Source organism: Typopeltis vanoorti, chromosome 12, assembly GCF_054136105.1.
Source record: "Typopeltis vanoorti isolate ZY-2024b chromosome 12, IOZ_Tvanoo_1.0, whole genome shotgun sequence".
In the NCBI taxonomy this organism is placed as follows: Eukaryota; Metazoa; Arthropoda; class Arachnida; order Uropygi; family Thelyphonidae; genus Typopeltis; species Typopeltis vanoorti.
Window position 1 is genome coordinate 46,556,360 of NC_143560.1, and position 20,494 is coordinate 46,576,853.

Sequence of the window (20,494 nt, forward strand, 5' to 3'; positions counted from 1 at the left end):
TCCTGAAGATATTTTCAGGCGTAAACTTTGTTCACTTACACTTGGATAAAGGATTAAACTAAATTTATTATAGTCTAACCAACTGAAAAAAACTTCCCACATTTAATTTACAATCTTCACTAAAAACTGTGCCCAAGTAGCTGAAATGTTTTACTTGTTGTATAGGTTCTCCATTCACAATGCAATTGATATTTTCAATGCTTCTGCCTATTTTCATTGCTAACCTTCATACCATATCTATTACAACAGTTATTCAATTTAGTCAGGGAATCTTGCAGACTTGAAGCGGATTTATTTAGAAGTATAACATCATCTGCATAAAGAAAAGAGCTGACATTAACATCTCCAATTTTGATATCAGATTTAATACCACTTTCCAACCACAATATTAAACGATGGTACAACATGACAATAGATAGGATATTAAATAATTTAAAAATTCATTTTCCAGATTACTATTTCCAAAATGTAACAGACTGACATTTGATATTTGGTTTATGTAGATAATCTTTGCAGGATTTTTTGAATAATCATGGACATTATTATTATTATTATTACATGACACTTCACCATTCTGCTTATTTCATTCCAAGATCACATAATACTTGTAATCTCCATCTATACCAGTAACAGATCGATTAACTTGTCCTAAGCCAAACAGATTCAAACTTCTTAATAACCACCAATTCCCACTTGTTCAGGCCTATAAGTGTTTGTGACTCAAGCAAACTTGCACCTTCCCCCCCACCTCTCCCCCTGCACCTCTAGTTCTCCCTGAAAATAATGTAACAAGTATATTCCAACTTAGCCAAGATGCTTTCATCAGAGAACCATGTCTCTTTGTATGATCAAGTGATATTCAATAATAACAAGAATAACAAACATTTTTGCTAAAAATTCAAACATTATTTATTTCTAATATATTGTGCACTGATGAATTTATATATAAAATTAGAATCTGCACAAATTATATTTATACTCATCCCATTTCCATTATATGCATCTTTTGTCTAGAACAACTATTTCATAGCAAAACTTGTTTTGTCATATATTGATTAATGATATACTCCATTTTTTAGGAAATCATGTAGAAAAAAGTTATTGTGTTTTAGTTAATAAAAAGTATGTAATGCTATAGTAATTCTTATTTTCATGTACTTTTGAAAATATTCAAATTTATATTTATGATATGATTAAAATGACAACTTTGCATCATATAAATCAGTCCAGCAATACCTGGGCTATCCACTCAAAAATATTATGAACATAATTGTCTGTCTGGTTAGCCAGGTGGTTAGTGTATCTGCTCTCCAGCCAAAAGGCTGAGGGTCTGAATCCCGGCATGGGCATGGATATTTGTGATTATCTTTGGAAATACCAGTGGTGGTGAGTGATCGGCAGCAGATGGCACTGGTGTAGTTGCGGTTAGTGGAATTTGGTGGATTTGAGTGGTGGAGAAGGAGAGTTGTGGAGTGGGTACCCTCCCTCGATGAGTCTTTGGACTTCCTGGAGGTGTCACGTAATAATAATAGTATGTGTAACCACCAAGCCCCACCACTTACTGCTAGAACTGCTGCTGTGCAGCATAACATGGACTCTAAGACCTTTGAAAGAAGGGAGTACAGCACTGTCAGGATTTCTCCACATAGATTTGCAAGTGTTTGGTGTGGGTGTGTGTGGTGAGCTCAATGCAAGATCTTTCGATCCATGTAATCCCAGAGATACACTACACAATATTCAAATCCAGTGAATTTGACAGCCATGGTAACACCTAGAAGTCACTGCTGGTATCATTTGCGAGTGGTTGGTGAACTACTCTTGACTGATACCAGCAATGTGGTATAATGTTATCCTGCTGGAACATCTGGGAAGACAACCACCATGAAGATGCGTACCTGATCAGCTACAATGGACAGGCACATTATAGCATTCATAGCACTGTCTAAAACTAGTAAGGCTTCAAGTGAATGCCATAAAGTGATCGGAGCTTGCTCCTCCTTTACTACGAGTTGCCCTGTCATGAAAGGTTGGCGTACGCTTCTATCTGCCGAAACTTTTATAGACTCTATATTTGGCATGAAACTCTTGTAGTTTCTATATTGGGCTATGAAATAATGTTGGATTCAATATCCACTTAATTTGAATAATTTTGCATTGCCAAAGTGAAGCCTTTTGGCTCGCTTTTTCAGTAATTTTTGGTGCCTTTTGTAATGTAACACCTTTTTAGCAACTTGTATCATAAAGTACAAGTTCTGCATCACTTCATCCTGAGTATTCTTGGTCTAGCTCCCCCTGATGAGACCTCAAAAAAGGTCGAAACCGGTCTGTGTAGTGACCCCTCCCCATAATGTATAACATCATACATCTCCTAGGAGATGTGTTTTACATTATGGGAAAATACTAAGGACAGTGATCGGAGCTTGCTCCTCCTTTACTATGAGCCCTGCCATGAAATGTTGGCGTACCTTTGCATCTACCGAAACTTTTATAGTCTCTATATTCGGCATGAAACTCTTGTAGTTTCTATATTCAGCTATGAAATAATGTTTGATTCAATATCCACTTAATCTGAATAATTTTGCATTGCTGAAGTGAAACCTTTTGGCTCTCTTTTTCAGTAATTATAGTATGGGATTATATTATATAATATTATTTACCATATCAGGTACATAATCTGATGGACCATATCAGGATGATTTCCTCTCCCCAGGTTTTCACCTAACCTTCCAGCTATTATCTATATGGAAATGAAATTCAACAAAATGCCTATTTCAGAGACGAAGGTATGATGAATGCGGTCAGGGAAATTCAGCCATTCCACAGTTTTTGTCTATAGGCTTGCACAAGGTAAAATAATATGTGTTCACCACAGGCATGGGCATCCACCACCAGTCTGGCAACTGCTTTCTGTCCAGTATCATTCCACTCTTGGAGCACATTAACTATAGCACTTTGTGAATGGTCTACAATATTGGCAGTCCCCTAGATATTGCTATCCTTCAAAAGGTATCTTATAATCATACTTTTCTTTTTTTTTTGAAGTCCACCATATCACATCCCTCACCTGTGTCAATTAGTAACTTTGAATAAGAAGTACATTGCACACCTCCAGCACGTATACTGTCCATCACCATGACACAACATTAGCAATGTTAACTTATCAACATTTAAATAACAACCCCCATCTGCCTGTCCAACCTAAAACTCTATTTAAATCTTCTCGAAGGGACTCAACATCAGAACCGCTCCTTGTACTCTCCCTAACTTAATGTCCAGCAAGACAGCTGAATATTCCTCAATCCACATGAAACATGAACAGTAGTGTGAAATGTTCCCACTCCTAATACACAACTTACTGGCATCTTTCAGACAATCGGTTTTCTATCCATCTTGCTAGTCAATTCTCATCTCACTCAACTTATATTACCAATTTAGGGGGTAGCAATTTGTCAAATGCCTTTGCAAAGTGCACAAATATATCACTGTATGGGAGTTTTCAGCACTATTCAGTACATTTGGCATTTCATAAAATGAAAGGGGAATGCAAAAGGAGATCCTTAATGTTACCAGTGCATGTTGTCAATCGGCAGTAGAAAATATTTTGACATAAGAAGCCTATACCTATCAATCCATTAGGTATGCTCATTTCAATCTCACCAGTGTACTAGCACATTATTTATTTTTCACTATTCTTTTGCAATGGCACTATTTTGTATTTCATAAAATGCATCCCAAATAAGCAAAATTGCTTTTGCTTATTTGGGTCCCTCCTAATTTCAAGACTCTCATTAAATAACAAGGTCAAGGTCATAGTATACTTCTTTGCATGTAGTAGGCATGTAGTATGTATGTAGGGAACTACATACATACCTCATGGCAAAAACATGATGCTAAAAAAGAGAATCGTGATGTCATTATATATTAACAGGATTGAAGAATTTAAAATATTTTAAGTTAAAAACTTTGAAGGAAAACATAGATCTAATCCAAGGAGTTGGAAAATTAAAATAAGAATTAAAAGTAAAAGTCTTAATATGTTATAATAAGGAAAAAAAAAACATATCATTATAAATTCAGATCTAAGTTTGTAATCCAGGTCACAGCTTCAGGAGCCGCTTGTAAGAAGTCATTTCAGTCATTCTGATAAGCACAGAAGGTGCATTCTTTTACAATATGTTGTCTATTGTCTGTCGTGGTGCACCACAGTCACATTCTGGAAATGTTTGTCCATTTATGGAGAGTATCTCCATATAGGCCATGGTTTGTCCGAATCCTATTTAGTACTGTCCAGGTTTTGCGAGGTAGATCTGATCCTGTAATGATTTCATCGCCTTTAAAGATGTTATGCAAATGTTCTTTTGTATTTTCCTTCCATGTTTCCTCCCACTTTGATAAAGGATTAAAATTATTTAGCACTAGTTCTTCTGCTGCTCGTAGTGATGGATGGCGAGATTTCCATCTATTGACGTTAAGAGTTGAGAGATCCTGATGAATAGGTAGGTTCGGATTACCAGCAATTTTTTGAAATTCACGGACTACAGAATTCAATCTATGTAGTTCTGTAGGAATAATGCCTGCTAAAAGAGGTAACCAATATGTTGAAGTCTACCTAATAGAGCCTGTAATTAATCTTAAGGTATTATTAAATTGAGAATCGATAATCCTTGTGCAAGGGCTATTTAGCCACACAGGAGCACAATATTTAGCAATTGAGAATACCAAAGCAAGGGCTGTTGTCCGAAGAGTAGAGGCTCTTGAACCCCAGGTAGTGCTACAGAGTCTCTGTAGGATATTATTACGTGTCCTTATTTTGTATGCCAAGTTTGAAAGATGTTGCCTGAAAGTGAAAGAACGGTCAAGTGTGACTCCCAAGTACTTAGGGAATTTACTATATGGAAGTATAGTGTTGTTCAATTCAATTTTTAGTTTCACATTTGCCAAGTTATTATTTAGATGAAAACAAGATATTACTGTTTTGCTCCTATTTAAACAGAGTCTCCATCTTTTAAAATATTCATCCAGAATAGTTAAGCCAGCTTTTAGAATTTCTTCTGTATGACTTATGCATTTATGCTGTGTAGTTATTGCTATATCGTCGGCATAACAAAATTTCCTTGATGTAGTGATGGGAAGATCAGATAAATACAGATTGAATAATAATGGAGATGAAACAGATCCCTGTGGCAATCCATTATTTAACTTCCTTTCGCTGCTAGTTTTATTACCTATTGCAACTATAAATCTTCTATCTCTTAGCATATTGTTAATAATATGGACTATTGTTTTACATGGGATAATTTTCTATAATTTATATAGAAGGTCTTGGTCTCCAAACGGTGTCGAAGGCTGTTGACAAATCAATAAATGTTGCTGATGTTTTTAAACCTTTTTGAAAACCAGCTTCTATGTGAGTTACTAAAGAGAGAACATGTTCACAACACCCACGATTTAGTCTGAAGCCAGCTTATTCTATTTGGACATATTTAAAAATTGTGGAGCTTATTCTATTATAAATAAGTCTTTCAAAGAGTTTATAACAACAACTAAGGAGAGTAATAGGTCGGTAACTTTCCGATTTATGATTAGGCTTACCAGGCTTTAAAATTGAAAGTATTTTTGTTTTTTTAAAAATAGTGGGAAGTTGACCAGTTGTAAGAACGTCAGTATAGAACTTAGTTAACCATAATCTTGCATTTCTTCCCAGATTAATCAAAAATTCTGGATGAATGTTATCAAAACAAGGAGTCTTACCAGGCTTTAATTCCTTTAAGGCTGCTTCAACTTCTTGCTGCGTAAAAGGGCGTGCAAAATTTAAAGTTATAGGTGAAGACTTGCTAAATTCTTTTAATTTTCTCTTAATATATCTTGTATGCTTTTATTGATTGGGATACGTGATATATTAACAATATGTATAGCTAGTTGATCTAGGATGATTCTTGGTTGTTCTTTAATCAATGGAGAACTACCACCTAGTTTCCTAACAAGGCTCCAAGCTTTACGGCTGGAATGAGTAAAGTCTATACCTTCAACAGTATTTACCATTTTTTCCTTTGGGATATATCCAAGTTTTCTAGAAGTTCGTCTGCTGTTTTTGTGTCATTGTTTATCTGACATTCATTATAAAGTAATTCGCATTCTTCACCCCAACCATGTATATAGTTATGCCTAATACCTCTAGGAATACTTTTCTTGGCAGCAAGCAGGACTACACCTATAAATCGATGAAAATTACTACTTATTGGAGATATCCAGCGAATACATTTATCAAGTTCATTTGCATATTTATTCCAGTCAGCCTTTTTAAAATTCCAGTGTGGGATAGGCTTTGATCTTACAAGTGGAATAGAAATACCAATGTCAATTAATACCGGTCTAAGTTGACTATGAGAAAAGTCAATTAAGACCCTTCTCAAATTTTGCATAGGGTGACTGAATTATTTTTGCTCATAAGACATAAATCAGGGTGTTATAGTCTCTATTCTAGGCCACAGATATAAAAGTGCCTTTGTCATCAAAGACTAAGTGAAGATTGTTTAGTTCGATCCAATCAACAAGTTTTTCACCACATTCATTGTTTCGAGCATAATTCCACTGTTCATGGTGACTATTAAAGTCCTCCATATAAATTGCGGGATGTTCAGCAATAGGAATAATTTTTTCTGGCCAAGATGATCCAGGTGGCTTATAAATATTCATAATTGTAATATCTTGAACTTTTATCACTACTGTATGTATGTTTTCTTCAATAGAAACACAACTTATACCTTGAATTGCCAAATGTCATAACTCATAATATTTCCACATAATGAGCTGTTTATAAAGTATGTATGACATGCTTATTAGCTGCAATAAATCCTACATTACAGCAAATTTTAAGACAACATAAAAAACACTAAGTAGTCATTTTTGCAGAAGAGTAAATAACGTCCATTTACAAATTGTAGACTAAATTATCATCTTGACTTTCAATAATTTTAAAGCAGTTATGAATTCCAATATTGTACTTTGATATGCTATTAGAATTTCAAATGATGTACATAACATTTATTGCAAAAATAGTAATCTACATTTGATAGTAGCCAAATAAATTTATACCAGCCAAGACAACTATACATTATTGTTTTTTACAGAATATTTTAATCAAAGAAATGTTTTGCAAGCATCTCTAATTACCGTAACAACATGATCAATATCTGCTAGCTCCAATTTTGCATTTACTGTTAAACGAATACTAGGTAGTGGGACATGGTGTTCTTCTGTATCAATGTAACGAGCAACAGTCAGAGCCACTCCTCTATCCATTGCCTAGACCGGAGAAATGAATATTTAATTTTCAAGAAAATGCATGATATTTATTTTTTATAAAATAAATATTATATAACGAGCATCTTTATAAGAATTAGATATTTTAAAGAAAGATGCATACCAGATATTAAACTCCAGTATATTTCATTAATGTTACAAGGACATAATCAGGGAGAGAAAATAAGTTAACATTCAAAACATAAATCATATATTAAGTGCTCACTTGGTCATGTCTCAGTCACAGATGAGTTAACAGGAGAATATGTATATTAATGAATATAATGAAATCACCATACAGAAAATTATCAACAGATATTATCCCTCAACCAGACTATAATAAGATGTGAAAAGAATTTCCCTATTCGTAAAGCAACAAAGAAACAATTAGATTGTTTAAAAATTTTATGGAATTTACAACCGTGTTAATTACAGATGGTTTTCTTTCAGAAACAATGATGTCCTATTTGTAGTATTACAATTGTTATTTAAGATACTGGGCATCTTAAATATCTACAGTCCTGTTTATAGTTGTTCTTAGTGAGGAAGGTTCCTTGGGTCGAATATATGCCTTCCATAAGTTTGAGATTTTAAGACCATCATTATTGTTCAGATTGGGGTGGTTGATAATGATCTCACAGGCTTCCTTAAATTTCCGTTCATACCATGTTTTAGTGCGATGTAGACAGCTAGTGCTTTTCCAGTCAATTCTGTGTAAGGTATTCAGGGCATGATCCGAAAGGCCAGCTTCACCATAATTATATTTAATGTGTTGTTTATGTTCTTTTTGTCTGATAGGAATTGTGCGTCCTGTTTCTCCTATATATGGTATGTTGCAAGTACAATAAATACAGTATACTCCAGAGTGGGCTAGTGGAGAGAGTGGGTCTTTGGATGAGTTGAGTAAGCTTTTTAATTTTTCAGGAGGTTTAAAGGTGGCTTTGAGGTTGTATTTTTGTAGTACTCTGTTTATTTTGTCTGATGTTCCTTTAATGTAGGGAATGGTTATAGTTTTACTGTAGTCTGGTTTGTCTTTCATTGAGGTTTTGTAGAGAATTTTGTTAATAGTGTTTTGGCTGTATCCGTTTTTTTGGAAAGTATTGCTGATAATTTTAAATTCATCTTTCAGTGCCTGTTCACTGGAACAGATCGTCTGAGCCCTGTTTTTCAGAGTGTTGATGACACCTAGTTTTTGTGTTGGGTGGTGGTAGGAGTTTATGTGTATATATTGTCCCGTATGTGTCAGTTTCCGGTAAACAGTGAAGGAAAGATTGCCAGAGGGAAGACATGTGACAAGTGTATCTAGAAACAGAAGTGTGTTATGTTTTTCAATCTCAATTGTGAACTGTATGCATTTGCGTTGTTTGTTTAGGTGGTTAAGGAATGTGTCTAATGTCTGGCGGCCATGGGACCATGCTCCAGATGATGATGATCTTGATATGAAGATTGAAACATCGGGATAATAAAAAAAAGTTTTTTAACACGGTTGTAAATTCCATAAAATTTTTAAATGAATGCTGATCACCATGTAACACTGAAAGAAAGGAAAAGAATTAGATTGGGTTCTTTGCAAGAATAATAAACACACCACTCTCAAACCATCTTGCAGACTATCTTCTTGTCTACCGTTTAACAATTATAAATTATTATTTCTTTCTTTAACTGGTATCTATCAAGGGCCCTGTTCACATTGGCTTTATCATTTTGGAGAGATAGGCCATTATGCTAATATTAAAATCCAAGAACATCAGAATTACATTAAGTTCTTGAAATCTTAGAAGTCTGGCCTGGCTTATGATGTCACTGACACCATACGACAGTTCTTTGGAATCAAATCAAGATTCTTCATTCTAGCATATTTAAATCTGACTGTTTGTTTCTTGAAACTTCTTTACAACCTCAGCCAAATCTTATCTGTTTTGCTTGCATGCCTGTCTCAGTTTTGGGAAGTAACAGTTATTAACTGTTCAAATTTTTTTGATATAATGAATAAGTTATATAATTGTATTTATTATTATACAGATACCTCCACGGAGTCCAAAGACTCATCAGGGGGAAACCCAATCTATCCACACAATTTATTATACCTCTCCTTGAACCCATTAACAGACAAAGCACTCACAACTGACTGACAACCCATTCCACTCATTCACAACTTTCCAAGCAAAAAAAAGCTAGTCCTCACACCCCTACTAACCACATCTTTATTCGACTTCCAGGGATCACCCCCTCGTTCTGGTCCCAGCTAAGAGTTGAAACATTTCCCCTGCATCTATCCTATAAAATCCTTTAAACAATTACATGTTTCTATCATATCCCTTCTTTTTCTCCTATCAACCAACTTCTGCAATCCACACAACTTCAATCTATCCTCATAGGTACATTCCACAGGCCATTCGCCTCTGAATCCTCTCCACCGCTTCCACATGCCCAAGAAACCCAGGGGACCAGACTTGAGCACAGTAATCAGATGTGGGCGTATCAATGCCTTATAAAAAGGAATTACACCTTCCTTATCTCTACTTGTTAATGTGTTCTTCACTAGCCAAGTAATCTTATGTGCTACCTTAGCAATATGTCCTCCAAACTTTAACTCTCTGTCTACCACCACCCCTAAATCTCTAGCTTCATCTATTTCCTGGAGTGTAGTGCCATCATTGTGATACACAGCTTGTAATCTATTCATTCCAAAATGCATAACTTTACATTTCTTGACATTAAACTGACATCCATTAACTTTTGCCCAAACTGACAGCCTATTTAAATCGTCCTGCAAGCGCTCTCTACATCACCTTGATTAACTATTACTCTACCTAATTTCATATCATCAACAAACAACTGAATATTTCGTTTCAAGTTATTTTCTATACTGTTTATGTATAAATTAAACAGCAAAGGTCCCAGCACTGAACTTTGTGGCACACCACTAGTCACCTGTTTTGGCCTCAATTCTGCCCCTCCATGTACCGCTTTTTGATATATGTCCACCAGCCATCTCTTATCCACTTAACCAGTATCATATCCATCCCAATTTGTTTCTAATTTGCATAACAGAGTTCTATGTGGTATTCTGTCAAATGCCTTTGAAAAATCCATCAAAATCATCATGTAACCATTTTCCTTTATCCAACCCAGCTGTTACTCTATTATAAAAAGTTAGTAAATTACTAAGCCATGCTGACCCTCATACAGTATCATATTTTTATCTACCCATTCTTGAATTCACTTTTTTACCAATTTTTCTAGTACTTTTACCACCATGCTTGAGATAATACTGATTGGTCTATAATTTGCTACTGCAGTCTTAGAACCTCCCTTAAGCAAAAGAATTATTTTGCCCTCTTTCTTCTACCTTGGAACTCTACCAGAACTGAGACTTAAATTAAAGAGTCTAGTCAAAGGCACTGCCAGTTCCCTTGCACATTCTCACAAAACTCTAGCTGACATTCCATCTAATCTCACAGCTGTATTTACATTGAGATTCTACAATATCATAAGAACCTCCAATTCATCCACCGCTGTTCCCAGATTAGTGTCTGTCAAATACATTAAAGCAGTAACCTCACTAGGATGATATACCCTTGTAAAGTAGTCACTCAGTAACTCAACTATTTTATCTGCTTCTGTCTCCTCGTGACCATAACTCATTAAGATTCATCTTCCACAGTCATTCTTCCTCTTAATTGTCACACAGCGAAAAAACCTTTTGGGATTTCCTTTGGCCTGCTTGGCTAGTTTCTTATTATCTGATTTTGCCTTCTTTGCCATGCTGGTCACCTTTCTTGCCTGTGCCTTATACTGTTCATGAGTTTGCTGGTCACCTTTCTTTTTATATACTTTCCATGGCATTTTCTTCTTCTGCAGCTCATGGTTAATGATATTAATCATCCATCTAACTCCTACCTGATTAACCCTCCTTACCCTAGGTATACAATTTAATACTGCTTCCTCTAGATGACTTAACTATATCCCATGAACTAACATCCTTACCCTGCAGTGTTTTATGCCATGGTACAGATTTAAGTTTTTTCCAAAGCATGTCATAATCATAATAAACCACAAATACCCATCTTGATAGAATATTCCTCATGTTTTGCCAACTCTCAAGTTAAGATCGCATGGTCACTTCACTAATTAGAGGTAACCTTGGTTATGGATAGCTCTTCTGATCCTATGACCAGGTCCAATGCTGTCCCACCCCTCTAGTCCCCTCCATCACATGCTGTCTTAAGTAATTATTGCTTAGCAGGTGTATAAATTCTGTTTCCTTCCTACCATGTGATCTTTCTAAAAAAAAAAACCTCAGCAATGGGTGGACTGTCAAATAGTCAGATAACATCAATAATAAAATGTTAACATCGTTTGATTTAAATTTAATTTACAAAAGCTCAGTTTTGAATGAGACACAAGCAAGTAAGCATATACTATGTTACTCATATCATGTAATTCATGTTTTCAATGTTGTTAAGCAATCTTGTCTTCTTTCCCTGACAATGTGCATGTAATATAAGATGAAACAGACTGAAGTTTAATCAATTCTGTTTTACTAAACATGTCTCAGCAATCATAAAAATATATTTTATAAGAATTTATAAGAACATAAAAAAAAATTCACATTAGTTTCATGTCCACAATTATATCACAGAGTGAATGCTTATCTTTGTGGATGACAATCATTTATTTTTGACCAGCATAACACCTAACAAACTACCTAGTTTCACCATAAATACTGTTACAACTTCAGCACGTTGCATACTGCCCAGAGAATTGTGCGAATCCAGTTCCGTTAATGGCACTGTGCGCAGCCAACATTTGCATGTTTATCAGTAGAGAGAGCTGTCCAGCTGTACAGGTTAACATGCATTGGGAAGATTATGAGAACTATGTAGCTGTAATCTATATAGCACTTCACAAGGTGGGAATGCTACCACCTGTTAACTTCAATATGTTAAAAACACTTGGGATCAGTAGGATGTTTGTGTATCGGACTAATAACTCTTCTAACGGTACAAAAGACGTATCTGACTGCCAAAGAACAGGTTGACCATGCTGCATTAAGATGCAAGAGCTTGTGAGGGCTGTGAAGGCACACCTCTGCTGTAATCCTGTAACAGCACAGAAAGTGATGTTGCAAGATGTCACATGTACTAACTGATGACCTGGGGTTGAGAGACTATTGTTCTACTGGACACTTCCTAACACCACAATTTATGTGGCAGAGGGTGATAAAATCAAAAGCACTTCTCCAGCGGAATGCAAACAACAGACACAGAGATAATCTTTTCACAGATGAGATTTTCACCACTGAAGAGGCATTTACTGCCAAAACAATCGGATATATGCCATGGATAGTCATACCGCATGTGCCTTAGTATCCAGGATTCAGAAAGTCACCACTGTGTCAGTGATGGTTTGGTGGGAGGTGATGTATTGGGGTGAAGGGGGTATCCAAGTTGTATTTTTGCGAGAAAGGGGTCAAAATTTCTGTCAAAGTGTATCAAGAAACTGTGCTGGAACCTGTGGTATGGCCCCTGAACAACACTTTGTTTCACAGTAGGCAGTGGACCTTCCCACAGGACTCAGTTCCTACACATATCACTATCTGAAAGTCCTGATCTGAATCTGTTGGACTTCAAATTGTGGTCAGAGCTTGATAGAAAAGCCTGCAAGAAATGACACTCCAGCATTGCCAGCTTGAAGGCAGATTTGGAGTAAGGCACTGTCAACTTTTCCATTGGATGTTGTGTGCCCCATCATCAATATGTGGCCTCACAGACTTTGGGTGTGCATGAAGACAAAAGGGGGACATTTCGAAGATTAAATGCTGCTATATGCATGTTATGCATGTGGTTTGTATGTGCTGAAAGCTGTAAATGAGTTACTGATAAATTAAAGGTTTATGTACTGTTCAAGTTGTAACAGTATTTATGGCTAGACAGTGTACAAACGTACCAAGTCTAGCCATAAATAACATACCAAAAAACCAAAATTTTATCTTCATCCCTTATTTTACAGCCAAAATTCAGTTAATATACAACTCTGATATTAGTAGTGATATGTTTCTTTGTGACATGGGCATACATTTGCCTTAAAAGCAATAAAAACATACCTAATATAATATTTAATGAGTTCCGTACTGACATATATCTAATGTATGTTAAAGAAAGACACAAAATTATTTTTTTATAAGCACCGTTTCTAGGTATATTTACATGCATATTAGAATAGAATGAAATTCCCTATTGATTATTAGCATAATACTAAATAAAATCACAAATCAAAATTAAATGATTAATGGCATTATATTTGGTGTTTGAATTAGAAATTAAAATAAGCAAATAGAAATAATAAAAAACAAGTTTTGTACTTGTTTGTGCAGGCATATGCAGCCTGTGATCATATTTGTCCATGGTTTACTGTCTTCTTCTGCAGCTTTTCCCACTTAAGTAGTGTCACTGTTTGTAGTGAGTCTCCTCCACAACCCCCTGTCTTGGACTGTAGCCACATCCAAGTTTTTCATCCTCAAGTCCTCCTCCACCATCTCCCTCCATCTCTTCTTTGGATGCCCATGCTTCCTCCTCCCCTGCACATCCATCTGCATGACCTTTCTTCCCACATACTCTTCCTCTCTCCTCATCATCCTCATCTCTTCCTCTCTCCTTCCTCTTTGGTCATCACATGACCAAACCACTTCAACTTTGCCTCCTGTATCTTTGCTCCTAAGCTCGTAACTTTCACCGCTCCTGTACATAATAATTTCTCAGACGATCCTTTCTGGTCACACCGCACATCCAACCTAAGCATTCTCATCACCGCTACCTCCATCTTGCTGATGTTATTTTTCCTCAGAACCACAGTTTCTATAGCATCGTCATAGCCGGTCTCACTACTGTCCTGTAGATTTTGCCTTTTAGATCGATCGGCACCCTCTTATTCAATAGCACTCCAGCCTCTCTCTCCAGTTCCTCCATCCCACTTCCTTCTCAGCCTCACCGTCCTCTTTCATTGTTGAACCTAAGTATCTAAAGTCACTGATCTTCCTGATGACATTTCCTTCCAGCTCCAAATCTGTCTCCTGGCTGCCATCCACTTTGCAACACATATACTCTGTCTTACTTCTGCTCAGTCTCATACCTCTCTCTTCCAGTGCTTTCCTCCAACTTTCCAGTTTAGCTGCCACTTCTCTTGATTCTGCACACAGCACGATGTCATCTGTACATAGTCCAAGGCGCATCTTCTTTCACTTACTCTGTCACCACCTCCATCACAATATTAAACAAGAACGGACTTAATGCTGACCCTTGATGCAAGCCAACTGTCACTGAAAAACTTTCTGTCTCTCCCAGGCAGGTCCGAACTCTTGTCTTCACATTTCTGTACATCTCCTGCACCAGCCTGACATATTTCTCTGGTACCTTCTTCTCCCTCAGACACCTCCAGACTTCTTGCCTTGGCGCTCTATCACAAGCTTTCTCCAGATCAATAAATACCAGATCTAGCTCCTGTTGCTTCTCTCGAAACTTTCCCATCATCTGTCGTAACCCAAAGATAGCGTCTGTCATCGATCGACCAGGCATGAAGCCAAATTGCTCATTTGCAATCTCCACCTCCTTCCTTAGTCTTCTATCAAGAACCCTCTCTAGGATTTTCATTGTGTGGGACATCAACTTTATTCCTTTGTAATTCTTACAGTCTTGTGCATCCCCTTTACTCTTGTAGATGGGGACAAGAGTACTTTCCCTCCATTCCTCGGGTATATTTTCCTTGATAAACTTTTATTAACAGGTCCCACACCATATCAATTCCCTCTTCTCCCAGTGCCTTCCATGCCTCTACTGGGATCCTGGCAGGGCCGGCCCCACCAATTTTCCATTCTTCATCCTCTTTATGGCCTCCTTCACTTCCACTCTACTAATGTTCTGCACCATCCACTCATAAGGCTCTCCATCTTCTCTGTGAGTCCTTGCATTTTCTTCATTCAAAAGCCCTTCAAAGTATATTCTCCATCTGTTTCTTATATCCACATCCCTCCTTAATACCCTTCCTCCAGAGTCTTTGATCTGCCTCACATGTATGATGTCCTTTGATGCCTTATTTCTACATTTTGCCAATCGATAAATCTTTCTCTGTCCTTCCTTTGTTTTTAATTGATCAAAAAGGTCTTGATATGCCATGGCCTTTGCCTGTGCAACAACTCTCTTGGCTTCTGGCTTTTTCTCTCTGTCTCCTCTTCCACTCTTGACTCATCCCACTTCTGCTCTGCCTTCCATTTAGCTGTCACTGTTCTTGTACATTATTTCAACACCAACCCTCCTTCTGCTATCTAATCTTTCTGGATGTTTCACTAAGCACCTCAATTGCAGCTTAGAATTGTTTTTGAATTATGTCTACACCAATCTTGTACACTTTCTAGTCCATCTGAAATCCTCTCTAACACCTTCTCCCTAAAACAGTTCCACATACTCTCTTCTTTTAAGCGAAACCACTTAATTGTCTTCCTTCCAATTTGTTTATTTATTTTCTGGGTAGCAAATTGAAACTACATGGTCAAAGGGGTGCAAATTTGCATTTGAATTAAAAATTAAGCATATTTTAATATACGAATAAATGACAAAGCATACCAAATTACCTAAGGTCACATTAAATGGGATTTCCTGTATATAATTTTTATATTAAAGAAATATAAGAAAATGCTTTTAATCTTTGTACAAGTAACTTAATTCTGTTAATTAGTTCTACAGAGTTATATAAAATAGCATGATTCTTTCTTTATTCAGTATATTAATTAGATTTTGAGTAAAAGAGAAGAAATAGGTCGTCGTCATCAAATTCCTAACATGCAACCTCAAGGGGTGGACAGGATACGATAGTTCTACATGAAAAACTTACATCATTACTAACTTCCTATCTACAATTTTCCTCCAAATCAATCTATCAAGACAATTACATGTCAAGACTCTGACATTAACATATCTTATATTTCTCTCTTCTAAGGCAGGTGTTGGCAATCTTTTCAGACTCGCAGGCCACACTCAGCTTTTATTTTTAATAATTGGACCGCAAGAATTTAATTAAGAGAAAATAGTGAGTGAAAAAAATACTTAAATTAATAATTTTTATTATATCACACTTAATAAAAAAAAAAAAATATTTAAAGTATGAGATTACGATATAAAGTACAACATTCTCATAATGACATCTGATATTATATTCTTTCATAACAACAACACTTTTATGACAAATAAAACAAAAGGGCTTATTCCCATTTTCAATAAAGAAGTACTTGCTGTTCCATTATCATTAAACCTTCTTCCTTCATCTGCAATTTTACATTTTCTTGAAAACCAGTTTTTGAAATTATTTTTAACAAATATACATCCTCTGCAAACAATAGTTGATGTTATTGAATTATATTAAAAGATGGACCAAGGAATGCAACTGCAAAAGTGCACCAAAATCTTGGTTGTTGTCGGATGAAGTCGCCTTTGTTATCCCCACTCATGATGACTCACATGGTTGACTCGAGCCAACTTGCATGGGGATATCACGAAGTATAGGTATAAAATTATTTGTAATTTATTATTCATATTATAAAATGTATTATTTAAATAATTCAACATACGGGCCACATGTCATGGTCAACCTTTTATGGGCCACCAAACATGCATGTTTGGGCCACATGCAGCCTACAGGCCACTAGCTGCTTGCCGACCCCTTTTCTAAGGCACTTTTTACCGTATCAATCCACCTATATCTTGGTCTTCCTATGTTTTTTTCTTGCCAACCTGGCAGACAACACTTGTTTTGCAAATCGTTCTTGTCCCATTTTGTTTAAGTGACCATACCACATGAGTTTAGCTCTGCTAACACATTCCTGGATGCTCACAATATCAAATTCTTTCCTAATATAATCATTTTTAATATGATATTGCCATTGTTGCCAAATTTCACACCCCTAATCTTTCTCAGGACTCTCATATCTGCAGTCTCTAGTCTTTGGTTAAGTGTTTTACATTTGACCCAGCTCTCGGTTCAAGTTAAAATTGGTTTGAATACTGTCTAGTATACAGCTAATTTAATGTTTTGCTAATTTCTCTCTTATTCCTTATAAATTTCTTCAGTTGACTTCCTATCATGCCAGCTTTGTTGATTCTGTTATTTCCATATTTAATTTACCATCTTCACTAAAAATCCGGCCTAAGTAGCTGAAATGTTTTACTTGTTCTATAGGTTCTCCATTCACAATGCAGTTGATATTTTCAATGCTTCTGCCTATTTTAATTGTCTTTGACTTGTTATTACTGATCTTCATACCACATCTATTACAACAGTTATTCAATTTGGTCAGGAAATCTTATAGACTTGTAGCAGATTTATTTACAAGTATAACACCATCAGCATAAATCAAAGAGCTGACATTAACATCTCCAATTTTGATATCAGGTTTAAACCACTTTCCTTCATAATGTGATCCATACACACACACACACACACACACACACACACACACACACACACACACACACACACACACATATATATATACAATGAATAACAGAGGGAATAATGTGCATCCTTGTCTGACACCAGATTTAATATTAAACCATCTTCCTGTACTTCATTCAATTCTAACTGCTGACTTACAACTCAAATAAAGACTAAGTATCACTTGATATAATGCCCCATTGACACCACATAACTGTAGCATTTTGAATAGCTTTTTCCTGTGTACCTTGTCATATGCCTTCTCCAGATCTACAAAACTTAAATACAGATCTTTGTTATATTCCCAGGATTTCTCAACTATTTGTTGTAAAGTGAAATTCTGATCCTGACAAACTTTATTTGGCCTGAATCCAGCTTGTTATTCACCAAGCTTTTCTTCTACAATTCTTCTCAACTGTTTCTCAGTATACTGGCACAAATCTTACCAGGAACACTCAGTAGAGAAATACCTCTGTAACTCTCACATTCAGTTTTATTTCCTTTTTCATATATGGGTATTATGAGAGCTCTTCCAATCAGCCGGAATTCGTTCTTCTGTCCGGGTCTTCTAAACTATGTAAGGTAACCACTGTAAGACTTTTATACCTCCATACTTGAGCATTTCTGGTTGAATTTCATCTACTCCTGCTGCCTTTCCACATTTCAGACCTTTAATGGCTTTTTCTATTTCAAGTATGGATATGTATTCCTGACTTATGCCTGTTGAGTGTTTTTTAACACTGTGCTATCACTGCTTGTTTCATTTAAACAATTTTTCAAAGTAATTACTCCATCCTTCAAGGGTATCTTTTTCTCCAGTTTTCATGTCACCGTTATCATCTCTAATTTCTTTTACATCACTCTTTCCTCCATTTCTGAGCTTCTTCAACCACCTCCAGAATATTCTGCTACTTCTTGATATTTATTTTCTATGTTCTTCCAAAGTCTTCCAATGATTTTTGTTTGGCTAGTTTTATACAGTTTTTAGCTGTCTTCCATTTGTCTCTACTTCTCTAAGAGCACAAGCTGACTTATTTGTCAGGAACTTTTGATATGCTTTCTTCTTTTCCTTCACTGCCTCTTTAACTTCCTGTGTCCACCATGGAGTTCTGATTTTTCTATCCTTGCAGACAACTTCACCACATGCCTCTGGCTGAATTAATCAGTTTTTTTCTTCAGGGATGTTTGCCACTGTATCTCCAAGGTTCCTGTTCTCAAACTCTTTCATTTTTTCTTGAATAATGTTTGTGTATTTTAGTCTACAGTTCACATCTGAGAGCTGCTCAACTTTTATTTGCTTTATAACTTTCTTATATGTTATTCTTTTCAATATGAAAATCAATTTTATTCTGCTCAAGATTAAATGGTGATCTCTTCCAATTTCAAATCCTCTTACACTCTAGTGTACTGCATCATGGATAAAACATCACTATTGACAACAACACAGTCAATGAGACTTTCCTTCTTCCTTGCCTCTTCTCTCCATGTGAATTTGTGCACATTTTTATGTTGGAACATGGTATTAGTAATAACCAGTCCATATCCTGAGCAGAAATCCAACAGGTATTTGCCATTATTATTAGTTTTTCTCTATTCTCCAAAATTTTCAAAAATATTTTTGTATGTCTGACAATCATTTCCTACTCTGCTATTTAGATCCCCAACAAGGACCAACTTTTCCTTTTTCTTTGTGTCAGTTGCTTTCTCTAAAGCCTCAAAAAATTCCTCCACTTCTACCTTAGTAGAACCTTTTGTGGGACAATAGGCACAAATAAGTCTCATTGTCCAGTTCCCCATTCTGATATTTGCCCACATCACCTACTTGAGACTGCTTGCCATTCAAGAAGATTAGCCCAGTATTTAGTGTTGAATACTATGACTTCTTCTTTTCCTTGATTGTCATTGCCTGAATATAACATTTTGTATTTATTGCTGAGAAAGATCTCACTAGTTTTTGCCTTTTTTGTTTCAGTCACCTCTAATATGTTGATCTGGTACTTATCCAATTCCTCAGCTAGCTCCATTTCTTTGCTATTCGGGCTTCTATGTTGATAGAGCAACATCACCAGAGTTCAAGATATACTGATCTTGAACTCTGGTGATGTTGAGTTAGAGTGTAGTTTAGGATTTGTTGCAGTACCTGACTTTTTGCTGTTTGTCCTGGTTCCCTGGTGTAAACAACGGGGGGCTCTTGTTTAACCAGGCAACGTCTCAGTTGGTATGAACTTCTGTCACGTTGTACCATCATTTTATATTTTGTTTAAGCCAATAAGACTACAATTTGGTCGGCTAAATCCCAAATTCTCAGCTCATCCTTGTTTGTTCAGTATCCAGGTAGATACCAGGAGCGAACATTTCGGGTGTGCTATGTGTGCAGTGCTCATTCACAGAATATCAGTATCACTGATATTATATTTTTGCATTTATTACTGTTAAAGACTCCCCTAGTTGTTTGCAGACTTTGCGTAATTCCTAAAATTAAACACAATATACTAATGCTTCATTACCCTCTTCACAGGGAAAATGAAGCATTATTGCTTCATGAAGGGGGGGGGGGCACTTTTTGACATGTAAGCATTGCGTCACATTTGCGTTAATAGCCCGGGTGTGCTTTCAAAATGCATACACCTTTGTGTCCTTTGAAAATTTGAAAAGATGTAAAGAGGGCACAGCGGGTCAAATTCTTAGTGTTCTAGTATTTTTAAAC

The 20,494-nt window shown here is 36.1% G+C and overlaps 1 protein-coding gene across 1 annotated transcript in view; it reads right to left on the bottom strand.

The window, feature by feature from the left end:
* Window positions 1–7,029: 7,029 nt before the first annotated feature.
* Window positions 7,030–20,494, bottom strand: part of Spt-I (serine palmitoyltransferase subunit I) — a 173,383-nt gene continuing 159,918 nt past the window's right edge. Inside the window, exon 15 of the mRNA XM_090402250.1 lies at window positions 7,030–7,305. Coding sequence (XP_090258376.1) covers window positions 7,141–7,305 — 165 coding nt within the window. The 3' untranslated portion in view covers window positions 7,030–7,140. The remainder of the gene's footprint in view (window positions 7,306–20,494) is intronic.